The sequence below is a fragment of the Wickerhamomyces anomalus genome (genome assembly GCF_001661255.1).
Source record: "Wickerhamomyces anomalus NRRL Y-366-8 unplaced genomic scaffold WICANscaffold_5, whole genome shotgun sequence".
In the NCBI taxonomy this organism is placed as follows: domain Eukaryota; kingdom Fungi; phylum Ascomycota; class Saccharomycetes; order Phaffomycetales; family Wickerhamomycetaceae; genus Hansenula; species Hansenula anomala.
In genome coordinates this window covers 733,464-746,476 of record NW_017567114.1, presented here as the reverse complement: position 1 = coordinate 746,476, position 13,013 = coordinate 733,464, and the positions used below count along the sequence as shown (strand labels likewise).

General features: G+C 36.1%; 6 protein-coding genes across 6 annotated transcripts; 1 reads left to right on the top strand and 5 right to left on the bottom strand.

Annotated features, from left to right (window-relative positions):
• Positions 1-1,271: 1,271 nt before the first annotated feature.
• On the bottom strand, positions 1,272-2,326 carry WICANDRAFT_95594 (uncharacterized protein). Its single transcript, XM_019186500.1, has one exon. It carries the CDS (start codon positions 2,093-2,095, stop codon positions 1,307-1,309), a length of 789 nt encoding a protein of 262 aa, XP_019037386.1. The 5' UTR covers positions 2,096-2,326; the 3' UTR covers positions 1,272-1,306.
• Positions 2,327-2,402: 76 nt separating this feature from the next.
• WICANDRAFT_80332 (uncharacterized protein) lies at positions 2,403-3,747 on the bottom strand (the record flags this gene model as incomplete). Its single annotated transcript, XM_019185046.1, has 4 exons — positions 2,403-2,411; positions 2,462-2,979; positions 3,120-3,188; positions 3,303-3,747. 4 exons carry the CDS (start codon positions 3,745-3,747, stop codon positions 2,403-2,405), a joined length of 1,041 nt encoding a protein of 346 aa, XP_019037385.1.
• A 502-nt stretch (positions 3,748-4,249) lies between these two features.
• NPL6 (Npl6p) lies at positions 4,250-5,746 on the bottom strand (the record flags this gene model as incomplete). Its single annotated transcript, XM_019185045.1, has 1 exon — positions 4,250-5,746. The coding sequence occupies one exon, from the start codon at positions 5,744-5,746 to the stop codon at positions 4,250-4,252; it is 1,497 nt and encodes a 498-aa protein (XP_019037384.1).
• Positions 5,747-7,204: 1,458 nt separating this feature from the next.
• WICANDRAFT_95592 (uncharacterized protein) lies at positions 7,205-7,716 on the top strand. Its single transcript, XM_019186499.1, has one exon. The coding sequence runs from the start codon at positions 7,352-7,354 to the stop codon at positions 7,529-7,531; it is 180 nt and encodes a 59-aa protein (XP_019037383.1). The 5' UTR covers positions 7,205-7,351; the 3' UTR covers positions 7,532-7,716.
• An 814-nt stretch (positions 7,717-8,530) lies between these two features.
• On the bottom strand, positions 8,531-9,685 carry WICANDRAFT_34103 (2,3-butanediol dehydrogenase; the record flags this gene model as incomplete). The annotated part of the gene is made up of 1 exon (XM_019182149.1): positions 8,531-9,685. One exon carries the CDS (start codon positions 9,683-9,685, stop codon positions 8,531-8,533), a length of 1,155 nt encoding a protein of 384 aa, XP_019037382.1.
• Positions 9,686-11,422: 1,737 nt separating this feature from the next.
• On the bottom strand, positions 11,423-12,490 carry WICANDRAFT_95589 (uncharacterized protein). Its single transcript, XM_019186498.1, has one exon. The coding sequence runs from the start codon at positions 12,435-12,437 to the stop codon at positions 11,436-11,438; it is 1,002 nt and encodes a 333-aa protein (XP_019037381.1). The 5' UTR covers positions 12,438-12,490; the 3' UTR covers positions 11,423-11,435.
• Positions 12,491-13,013: the final 523 nt, after the last annotated feature.

The following is a 13,013-nucleotide window of genomic DNA, read 5'->3' as shown; positions in this document are numbered from 1 at the left end:
GTGAGGATAGCCTTGACCTAATCATCTTGTAACGAATTGACTATTGGATACTTTGTTAGTTGAATTGCACACTTTCGGGGTCTTAAAAGTTGTGATGTCCTCCTTAGTTAACAATAAAGAATCCAACCCTTCTTCAAGACTCAAATAAACCATCAAGACTCACCTAAATCAAAAATAACTCCTCTTTATTCAAAATCAAGTCTATTCTAAACTCTTTTCTCTTTGAAATCCCTCTTCAGTGTTGTAATGTTTTCGCCATCAAACACTTTCCGTTTTTTCTCAAGGTGGTCGAGATTTCAAAAAAAAGTGCTGAGATTATGTAATCACCAGCCAAATCAACGACAACTTCAACTGCAAAACGATTTCAACCTCAACATTTTGAGCAAGTTGAACAGGTTCAATTCAGCAGAAACTTGGAAGAAGAAAAAATGTTTTGAGAATTTGAGGGCTTCAGGGAAGCGAGTTAGAACAAATCATGGCATGAGAACTCAGAACTGTCAACGGAAGACTTGTTATAATAAGATTTAAACCGCTTATTCATCTCTTATCTCTTATTATACACTGGTCATATAGTCCGGTACTCCAATAATCAGGTAATTGGCAAAAGCTTTACAGCTCGTCAACTTTGATTTCTTATCAACCTGATACTTCGTCAATTGTTGATTAGATCGGCAGCCTTGGAAACACTTGTTATCGAACAAAGAGCACATGTCATGATCTTTAGCTTGAAGTTGAAAACATTGATATACCGTTTGACGTGTGACATTAGATGCAATAAAGATTTAGACTGAAGATCCGTATCGAATATCATCTAAGTTTGCGACTCGAATCTAAGGTGAATTCCCTACAATAGAGTAAGTGTGGGATTTTTCCTTTTGAGGGTGCCCAAATTGCTGATATCTTGGATTTACAGCAAATTATGCAACCTCAAAAATTTCTGAGCTTTTCAACTCTTTCTGTGTGTATCTGTATTACTTCTGGTATATCTGTAAGAGAAGCTTTTTCTAGAGTTTCTGGCGAATAGAGACGATGTATTTAGCTAATCTTCCAAACTACAACGCATAAAAGCAACATAAACGACCTTGAAAAGTAAACAAAGCTCAAAGATCAGCCCTCAAAATTTGAGGAAAAGTTGAGCTTTTCTTGCGTTTTTTGTTTACTTTTCGTGCAGCGATCCCCTGTTTACCTTTTTTTCAGATTTTGAAATTTTTGTGGATTCCTCAAAAATTTTGGTGTATCCTACTGATTTACACAATTCCCGCATCTATTCTAATATTGGCATTGTCCGTTTACATTGATCCACGGGTTAAAGATGATTAAACACCGACTTCATACCCAAAGCCTTCATACCGTGACTCTTTAGTCTATCCATCCAGGTAATATTCTTCGCACTTTTCAGATCCTTTAAACTCATCACTTCTCTTGAACTTGTGTAGAAATACTCTGGATACTTTTCAACCTTTAGCTCACGGAGAGTATAAATGAAATCCCTACTTTGTTTCAAATTTTGGGTCAAAATTTTTTCCTGCAATACTTTATTCAAATCTGTGCCTTTTGGAAAAGATGCAAGATATTGTTCTATCAATTCCAGGTAAAAAACTCTTTCATAAATTAACTTCAAAATAACACTGTCACAAGGACCATCAAAATTGATCCTTCTGATTAATTTCGAGAAAACCTCATCGGTCACTCCTAAAGAAGTTTGAATAACAGCAGGTGTTAGTCTATCAGCAAAACTGATGTAGTCTTTGTTAGGCTTTGGGGGCCTCATCACGGTTTTTGGGGCACTTTGTTCAAGGGTATTTCGAGGTTTGACTTCCTTCTCTATTTTAGGTGATGATTTCAAGATGGCATCCATCATTTTCCTTTGAGAAGCATTGGCTTTGTTTTTGTCATTAGTGGGCTCTTTTTTAGTTGTGTTCTTCTTCTTTGAAGGCCTCTCAGGCTTGACGTTTGGCTTTTCTGGTCGTTTGACTTTAAATTTGAGGCCCCTGGTTTGATTGAAAACATGGTTCTTTATCAATCTTAGATTATTTTGACGACAGTTCAACAGTGGTAGAGCTTTGAGAGCAAAAGGGACTCTAGATGAAAGCATCCTGTTGATTTGTTCTGAAAATATTCAATTGTTGGAAGAGATTGTAAGTTGATGATCAAAAGTTTGTTTCATGTTTTAGCCTGCCACAATGTGATGTGTCAACAAAAACAAATAGACAACAAATATGTTTTGAAACACACATATTCTCGAAGTTTACAAGAGAGAAATACATGGTAGCGTGTGTATTTATTGTATATGATCCACTCATCATTTTTTGAACAAATCAATGAATTCTCCAAATCGCCATCTGATCAAGTTACTTATTGTGGGGTTAAACAAGTACCTATATCTCGACAAGGGAATCACTTTATCTGAGCTGTTATAGAAGTAGCCTAGAAGATCCACATTGTGTTCAGTTGGGCTCACAGTATTCACAATATCGTCATCATGCTCTTCAAGAATCCCATAAATCACTTCAAATTCCAAAAGTGTCATTTGTGTATAACCTTCCATATGCTCAGCACCATATGCCCTTTCATATCTATAGCACATGGTAAATGGGAACACACGCTCTTCGACAAGCTTGGATATAACATTAAATGGATCTCCATGAAAGTCAATCTTTTTTTGAAGCTCTGCGAACAACTCTGAGCTCACACCTAATGACTCTTGAATAACAGCAGGGGATAGTCTATCAGCGATTGATTCTTCCTTCATTTTGTTGATTTTGTCTAGCCTTTCATTAGCCTCTCTTTCAGTTTTGCTTTCCTCTTTTATTCGTTTATCATCTTTTGGCTTGATTTCTTCGGTTTTCTCGTTTGACTTTGGTTTCCGTGTGGTTTTTCTAGAGGTTATTTTGATTGTCCTGATTTGTTCGAAACGTGTTATTGGAAGCACGATGGTGCCAATTGTGCGACTAGTCAATGGAGACGTTGTCCTGATGCCTTTTAATATGGAATGTCTAATCATGTTTATGTGGTTTGTAAGTTGAGTTGAATGGTTGAAGTCTTGTTTGAAGTTTGAAATAATCAATCATGTAACCTCATTTTAGACGCTGCCAAGTATTACGTGTCAATAAACTTACAACATAAATAATGAAACATTTTTGAAACATTTTGTAAATGACTTGATTCCTTAGTTTTATAATTAGGCCCTGTTGTAGCCCTCTATCTATGTTTCAACTATATACAAGATCTGCTGAGATAACTACTCTCAGAATGCGAGAATACCAAGTCCCCAATGATACTGAAATCACAGATTCACTTACCAAACCCCAACCATCTCTTCCCCATTGACTTCAACTTTGCAAATATATTAATCTTTAAAGATTTTTTTAAGACAGCAACATCAATAATATCCCTAGAACTCTTGTGGAAAAAATCAGGATATTCTTCAGCTTTCAATTTCATAACTTGATTAAATTCATCCTTTTTCTGTAATTTACTAAACCCAATCAATTCACCAATTTTTTCAGCATTTTTCCCATTTTGACCACCATCAAATGAATGTGCAAATTTCTCAATCAAGATGACATAATAAATCCTCTCACGAATTAATTGAACAATTACATCTTCACAACGACCATCAAAGTTGATCTTTCTTTGAAGTTGAGTAAAAGTTTCAGGCGATATACCAAGCGATTCTATTATAGTTGAAGGTGTTAAACGATCTGCAAAACTGATAAAAGTTTTATGAGATCTTGGTGGTGCCATACCATATTTGGCAAATTTTTCACGAAGCGTGTTCCGTAGCTTGATTTCTTTATTGTCTTTTATTGAATTTATTAAAGTGGCTTCGAGGGATGAATTTGGTTTATTGGGTTTTTGAACTAGAGGTTTCTTTCCCTTGGATCTAGCGATTTCTTTTGGAGATTTGATTGTTTTCAAAGATCTGGAAATTTGGAAAGAGGCTTGAGGCCATCTTTTACATGAGCCGGTAATCCCATCATATTTTGAAATGCTTCTAAGTAGAGGTGATACCCTTGAACTCATTGAACTTGAGGGATGGTGGTTTGGTTGATTAGAAGAAGCGAGGTTATTTTGAAACTCTTCAAATTTTTTTTTATTGCTCGAGATTATTTATCTGTCAAGATGATCAGGGCCAATAGCATTTAACCAAAAAGAACAGACAATTTTCAAAGTTGATTACTCTAGTAAGGTATTTCGTTTGATTCGTTACATAACAGGCAGGTCATTAGATTCTTTTATATTATGTCTATACAGAAGTTTCATACTTTTGTTGTCTTAATATAGCCTGTTTAACTTCCTCACTAACAACCCCATCGAAAACCTCCAATGGGACATTTTTCAATCCAGTCTTCTTTGCCAAATTATCACTTTTCAATATTGTTTCATAGATCAATTTCTTTTTCTCGCCATTATGCTCCAATTTTGGATCAATTATTTTCTTATATTGCACATGATTAGGTTGAGTCAATTCAGGAACAAACATAATCCCAGTATATGGATCTCTTAACCCCTTTGACAAGATTTGTCTACCTTGTAATAGAGTTGATTCAAAATTTCTAACAGCCAAGGCATGTTGATGCATCCAATTCTCCTCATTAATATGATTAGTTGATTTTAAAGCCTTCATTGATTTCAATTCTAAAGATTCCAATTGCGGAGGAGCAACAGCCACACCACCAGCGTGATAAACACTTGAGGCACCATGCCATGCCACGAATTGGTTCTGATTATATGGTGTGCCCTTTGGTGGTACTGCATCTTCAGGTTCTGCTAATTCACCTTCCACGACATTACCTTGATCTCTCAATCTCTTTGCATAATAATCATCAGTAATATTACGACCACCCACTATTATCTTTGCACCAAATTCTTTAAATATACTCTTTGCAGTGACTAAACCTATGACTCTCCCTTTATAAGAATGTGGTATGATATCACGATTGATTAAATCAAATTTTTCATCAGATGATAAAACAACTTTATATAACCTTCTATGTTTTTGAAATAATAAGTATGAGTCTCTAAACCCCATACATCTTGCAGGTTCTGTGGATAACATGTATAAACGATCACCTTTGCCCTTAACAGTGAAGGAACGAACTCTAAATTGACGACCATCTAATAATTGACCATTGGGGGTGATTTTAGTTTCACCTTCTTCGTCATCAGTTAGGATATATTCATCGTCTTTCATTTCTAATGGTCTTTCATCAACAGGAGGTGGAGCTGGTGTTAATTGCATTGGACCTTTTTTACCACGACCTGGACCACGACGACCAATTCTAACTGGTGTGCTTGTGCCTGAATTTGATTTTTGTCTTTTACTTGCGGATTCCTCATCTTCTTCCTCCTCTTCTTCATCCTCATGGACTTCATCACCTTCTAGTTCCAAAGCAAGGTTTTCTTCATCTTGTTCACTATCAGATTCTTCTTTTTTGGATCTTGAAGAAGACCTTTGAGATTTTCTTGATCTTTTAGGCTTATCAACATCTTCATCTTCATCATCATCTCCTGAATAAGCTTCATCTTCATCTTCATCTTTTGGTTCTTCTTTATATTCTTCATCTTCAGGTTCTTTTATATCTAATGGAGGTTCAATTTCAGGTTCCACTATACCTTCATCTTGTTGTGTTATTTCCTGTTCTTGTTGTTGATCAGGTTCTATTGATGTTGCACGGCGTGAGGAACGCCTTGGTGTAGAGTCACCAGATCCCAAAGAATTTCTTGATTTTTTTGGAGGCATTGTAGGTAAATCTGTTTGAAATCAAATTGACACCTTTCTCGATGTTTTGATTTCTCAAAGTCAAGTTGTGCTTATTCGAATTCTGTTGACGCGAATTGAAAAAAATTAAGATTATGAGATTCGGTCCTTATCACATGACTATCACATGACTGATTTCTAATTCCGACTTCACCGTTTATGTAATTTTTCAAGTTCCCCGATCAGAGAATCTCGCTCCGACTTCCCGATTTGGAAACAATAGCTCCGATGGAATCCATGAATATCCGTTTCCTCGGCTTTGCCGATGGCTTATAAGATTTCGATGATATTTTTTTATACATGTCAAAAAGTGATGTATAATTGTTTACTGGATAAATAATATTGTTGGAAAAAGCTTAAGTTTTGACACAGAAGAATCTTTGACTCTGGAGACTGTACGTGTTTCCTAAACACTGAGTAAGCCTTTGTTGCTTTGTCTTTGATTCTCGAGATTAGAGAGGTGTCGAAAGAGTTGATCAAGTCATGATGAAATTTGATTGCAGAGGGATCAATAATGATTGACAACAGTTTCTTCAACCGTTACAACCATGAATATCATCGACGTGAGTGTAGGCATATATACGGGATACATATATAGCTTATCATCATTCTTCTCCATCCTTCGAGTTGACATCAACGTCTTGAATCTTGATCAATCCTCAAAAGTGATCAATTGACTTTAAACCTCCTGGCTGATGGGTTATTTACGGAATAGCCAGTAGGACAGCATGACTCGTATTGACTCCTCTGTTACCTCGAGGATAATTAACTCCAACGGGGGGTGAAGGAAATCTGTCTTCGGATCCAAAGAATACAGACCATAAACGAAACAAATCAAGATTCAAATATTTGTTTGTACCTTGTTGATGGGTATATGCTTATATTATGGCACGGCTACCCATGGATTACCTTAAAAGGTGTGGTTTTACGGAGAATAAAGCACTGTTTCTTTTCCTCGAGCAGCTTGTTTCTTTGTCACCAAATGGAATAAAAGTCGTGATAAGTGGGAAAGATAACGAACATTACTTTGGTGCCTCGTGGTTTTCCTCACAAACACCATCATCACCGTCATACAAACGTAGTTTTCACGAGTGTGGAACGAGAGAAGGGCACAATAACAAGGGCCATTGCAATAATGCCACCTTATTATAAACCACATTAACCTCGTCAACACAATAGTGGCAGCCCTTTAAATTCCCATTCTCGACGTTTTCATTGGACGCTTTGGATTTAAACCTGCCGGCATTCGAGAGGAAAAAAAAACGAGGCAGCTGATGAAACAGGAAAACAGAAATTCAAAAGAAGGAATAACGATGATAATGGGGTTCCAAAGGGGTGAAGATAGTAGAGGATGATTGCTGAATAGCACTGGAACCACACTGGGATAACCAGGATAGTAACATGGCCCTATACTACGCCAGTCTCTAGCTTCAATTACCAGTTTGAACCAGCTCGATAGCACCAGAATAAGCACCGATATGCTCGGTGTTGTAGATAAAAAGCAAAATCATGTCAATGATCCCAAAACTCGTATGCATATACAACTTATATCACCGTTGCACTGGATTTATATATAACCCTCCATCCATGCCACAATTACTCTTGGATATAAAACCATATAATCCCCATACAAGTACTACTAGTAATACCAAGAAACAGACTAATAATATTCCAACATATTTATATGTCAAGACTCAACTTTATTCAAGCTATAATACTGATATAGTTCAACCCACCACCACCACAGATAATATTAACACCATATAAATCCATTCAAGATGGCTATGACAAAGGAGAATAACCAGATCTTGCCAAAAGATATCAAGAAAAGAATATACAAATCAAGAAAGCAAAGACCTTGTGATAACTGTCGTAAGAGAAAATCATGCTGTATCATAGAAGATGGCATACCATGTAAACTATGTAAAATGTTTAATAAGAAATGTACTTTTGATAAAGGCCCTGTTTACAACAATGATAAGAAGAAGAAGGAGAAACAAGTTCAACAACAACAAATCAATCAAAACCCTTCACCAATCAGTTCAATGAGTCCATCAACTCCATCGAATAGCTTCTCAGGCCCAACAACCATGATGATGGTTAAACAGGAACAACAACAAGAACAATTGATCCCAGCAACATGTTCAAATGATGATCATATGTCACTACTTGATAATAATGGTTATTATAACGATTATAACTTCATAAATCATCAACAATTATATAATCATCATCATCATCAAATGAGTTCAATGAACTTTGGTTCAAATGTTAATCATAATTCAGTTTATGATGAAGTTGATGGATTGAATCCAAATTTTGAAAATTATTTAAATAATTTCCCATTAGATCTTGATATGAATATCGATGCTTTGAATTTCCAAGCAAATTTTTTTGATTTTAGTTTAGAATATGAACAAATGAGATGAAAAATTGGTTTTAATGATATGAACACTGGGAATGATGATTGGTTGAGGACGCTGTTGTGGTTGAAAAAAAAAAGACTTGGTTTGATGAGTTTTTAATATGTTGTGCTTTTGGTTTTAATGAATACCCCCTTTCCTTAAGGACGTGGTTGGTTGATATTTTGGGTTGTGTTTTTTTTTATTTACATTCTTTGGATACTGCTCCACTTTTAATACTTTGTTAGCTACAAAAAAGGAATCTAGTGCTTAATTTTAAAATATTGTTTATTTGGAAAATCAGCTCTGTCTCTATAAATATTCGTAACTCATAAGTCTAAAATGCAATGATCACATATTGTACCTATTTTTCAAATAAATCAGGACTAATCAAAATCTTTATATGCTTATCTTTATGTTCAATCAATTCCAAGAATCCATTAGCAACACCACTCTTTAAACCAACTCTACCAGTAATGAATTGTTTCAATTTATCCATTGGGATAGTACCAGTTTGAATAGCATTGATAACACCTTCAAAATCCCTTCTAGTATAACCTAACGAACCAACACTAGATTTTTCCTCCAATGTTAAATCCATAACATAATGAGCCACTGATTTATGTGGCCAAATTGCAACATTACAAGCAACACCATGGGCTCTTAATGCATGGATAGAAGTGGAATAAGTCACTGGTAAACCTGAACAATCAAAAGATTTAGCAAAACCTGAACCTCTTGAACCCAATTTCTTCAACTCATTTGTAGCTTCACCCCCATGTAATGAAGGATCATAACCAATAGCTCCAAAGAATTCACCTTGTTCTCTTCTGATAGATGCAGGTTCACTAACAACGATTTTTGAAGCTCCAAATGCTTGCAACACCAAGATTGTAGCTAATCCAATAGGTCCAGCACCTAAAACAACAGCATCTTCACCTGGTTTAAAACCAGACAATTCCACCGCATGCCAAACAACTGATAATGGCTCAATCAATGCTGCAACGTCTAACGGGATCTTGTTACTGATTTTCAAAACATGTTGTTGAGAATATTTGGTATACTCAGCCAATCCACCATTATCAACACCTAATCCCAAGAAATTCAAATCTGTACAAGTATTGGTAAACCCCAAATCACAATTAGTACAAGTTGGTTCATCTCTTCTCTTATTCTCCGGCTCGTTGAAATAAGTTTGTCTATCTGAACAATGACCAGTAGTCTCCACAACGACATGATCACCAACTTTCAAATCAGTGACAGCTTCACCAACATCATGAACCACACCACTGAACTCATGGCCTGGCACTAGTGGTAATTTCTTACCACTAATCTTATCACCACTCTCACTGGCAGCATTGGCAAAGAAGATTGGTTCTTCATACTCGTGTAAATCTGATCCACAAATCCCACAATAGGCAATCTTGATAACGACGTCGTCAGGCTTGGTTATTTGAGGTGTTGGTATCGATTCATTGTATCTGATATCCTCTGCACCGTGATATTGTAAGCCTCTCATTTTCAAATCGGTTGATTCATGATGTTTGAAAATTGACGATGTGTGAAATTTGGAAATTGGTGTGTTTAAATAATTGAAACTTGATGAATAGGCTGATGATGTTTTTGGTAGTTGGCGAATTGAATTTTTCAAAAAATGACGGCTAGTTGCTGTCTTTATCACGTTTCTTGAAAGCATTTTGAATATTGAATGTAATTAATTGTTTTGTACTGGTAAATCGAGGATGTGTTGAATGTGAAATGTGGGTACTTTGCCAGAGTTTAAATACTTATTTGAAATTCCTCCTCCATCGTAAGTTAGCTTGTTATGTCTTTGATGATCTATTGCTAGTGAAATCATCACTTACCTTCACTCTAGTTCAAAGAGTTGCTAACAGAGGCTGTAGTATAGAATTGCTATGTACCATCATCATCAAGCATAGATTTAATACCCTTCAGAATGGTTATTGACTGATAGCACCTTTCAATCTACTCTACCACTCCCAATTGATGGATACTTGTCTGTATATCGAGGATTCTGAACAAGAGAGGACCCAAGAGTGGGCACCTCTGATGGTTTCTTGTGTCTCAAGTTGTTTTATACCCATCTCATTGGCCAACAGAGATGCAAATCCCCCAGATGGCACATCAGTCAACAATAAGAGAACCACTACTTCTACTACTCCAACTAGTAACACTACACCCAAATGACCTTTTATACATCGCTCAACCAACTCCACAAGCATTCTTATAATTGACCAACTCCGAGCGATTTCTCATAGTCAGCCTTATGTCTTGTAGCCAGAATCCATGGGGGTACACAAGAACCAAAAACCTTTAAATCTACTTCCTCTTCATCCTCTTGAACTTTCCTCATTTCAAACTCCATGCTCCTCCAGAATAGCCTATTTCCTTGACATCAACAACTACACTCACATCAACCTACACATTCTTTGCTATTTGTAATCCACCGTGTTGCTAATTGATCGGTGTGGTTATATGTACGGTCTATAATCAAGTACAAGTTGTAGCGAAGGAAATAGACTATTTAGAGCTGTTTCATGAGATGGTTGTTATTTTGGTTTCCCCTGGTACCTTACCTTGGGGCTTTGAGTATACGGTTGGTGATGTTATATTCATAGCCTATTTTGAGCAATCTAGGTTTTGAGTAGGCTGGAGTAGGAAGAATGAACAACAAACTAGTGGATAGAAAGGGTATTGTATTTAGAAATATGGCCTGTAGCATTCAACTCGCTCACTTTAGTTGGTTCTGTCTATATACCTTTGATTAACTTGTATTCATGGTGTTCATCTTCGGAGAAATAGAGCTCATCTCGGGTAAATAAAACGTCAAGATGTTGGAATATCAAAGATTGTGATATGGTGTGAGATCTCTTTAGAGAATTCTATATCAAAAACGAGGAATACACTGTTTATATAACCTCAAATTGTAAGCACTAAATCATTAGGTCTCTTTGTAAATAAATTGAAGCTGTTTGTTTATGCGAAAGAAGGTTTTTGAAGAATCAATTCGCGAAGGTGAAACTGTTCAACATCTGAGATTGATCAAGTTTGGAGAGAATTAGACATAGAACAAGTCTATGTCGTACGTCGTTTAACAAGAAAACCACCTTTCGAGACTTGATTAACCTGATCATTCTACAATTATTTCAATCTCATAGCAATTCATTCATCTAAGTATCTAACAAAAAAAGTATATCTCATATAAAACTTTCATGATCATAATTATAATTAATTCCATCCATCTAATCTTAGAATTTAGTCTTGATGTTTTTCCAAGAAGTTGTGATAGTCTTTGGTTGAGTCAAGAATTTGAAAGCGGTTGGACCATAGAAATGTAAATCACCCAAAAATGAGGATTTATTTGAAGTGAAACCGAATTGAGCTAATGGAATTGGGATTGGAACATTAATACCAACTTGACCAATGTTGATTTGTTTAGCAAATTTGTTTGCATCTGGACCTGAGTTGGTGAAGACTGCAACTGAGTTACCGAATTCATTGTTGTTACAATAATCAATGGTTTCATCTAATGTTTCAGCTTCAGCGATTGTGAAGATTGGACCAAATAATTCTTCATCAACACATCTCATACCTTTTTTAACATTTCTTAATAAAGTTGGACCAATGAAATAACCATCTTCGAAACCTTGTGGTTTTTTACCTCTACCATCAACTAAAACTTCAGCACCTTTATCAACAGCATCTTGAATAACAGCTTCTAATCTTTGTAAAGATTCCTTGGTGACAACTGGACCAAAATCACCATCTTGGAAACCTGGTTTAGCTTGTAATTTTTCAACTTCTTTAACAATATCTGGAATCAAACCTCTAGCTTCACCAACCAAGAATAAGATATCAGTACTTAAACAAACTTGACCAGTTGAACTGAAGGCACCAGTGACAACAGCTTTCAAAACGGTATCTTTATCAGCATCAGGCAAGACAACAACATGGTTCTTAGCACCCAAGTTAACTTGAGCTCTTTTACCATTCTTTGTAGCTTCTGAATGAACATATTTACCTGCATTATTACCACCAACAAATGTAACAGCAGCGATTCTTGGATCACTAACAATTTTGTTAACAGTTGGAGCTTTACCATGAATAATGTTGATAACACCTTCTGGAACACCAGCTTCTGCTGCAATTTCAGCCAAGATGGCACCGGTACCTGGACACATTTCTGATGGTTTCAAAACAGTAGTGTTACCAGTAGCAATAATATATGGAATAGTCCATAATGGAATCATAACTGGGAAATTGAATGGTAAAATGGAACCAATAACACCAATTGGTTCTCTAATAGTTTGAGTGGTCATATCACTGGAAACTTCTAATGAAAAACCTTCAGTTTCTTTAGTAACAGTGGTTGCATGCTCAGCACATTGAATACCTCTTTGCACATCAGCTAAAGCTGCACTCCAAGATTTACCTTGTTCATAAACAATAGTGGCAGCTAATCTGTTTGTGTTTTTTTTCAATAATTCAACATAGTTGAAGACTAAACCTAATCTTTTCATGATTGAATATTGTGAGAAAGTTTTGAAGGCAGTTTCAGCAGCTTCAATGGCCTTGTTCATTTCTTCATCAGTTGATTGTGGGACTTTTGCAATGACAATATCAGTGGCTGGGTCATAAACGTCATACCATTCTTTAGCATCTGATTTCAAATGTTGGTTGTTGATATAAGTGGAGACGTAGTATGGCTTAGTATCTTTTGTGGCATGAGCAGATGGAACAGGTGGTAATTGTAAAGTTGATAGATATTTAGCGTTTTGAGCTAAGAATCTTAGGGCGATTGTTCTGTTGGCAGAAACGGTTTTAGA

What these genes read in the sequence shown, in the direction of transcription:
- WICANDRAFT_95594 (XM_019186500.1), bottom strand. Translation starts at nt 2,095, where the DNA reads ATGCTTTCATCTAGAGTCCCTTTTGCTCTCAAAGCTCTACCACTGTTG.
- WICANDRAFT_95592 (XM_019186499.1), top strand. Translation starts at nt 7,352, where the DNA reads ATGCCACAATTACTCTTGGATATAAAACCATATAATCCCCATACAAGT.
- WICANDRAFT_95589 (XM_019186498.1), bottom strand. Translation starts at nt 12,437, where the DNA reads ATGATTCCATTATGGACTATTCCATATATTATTGCTACTGGTAACACT.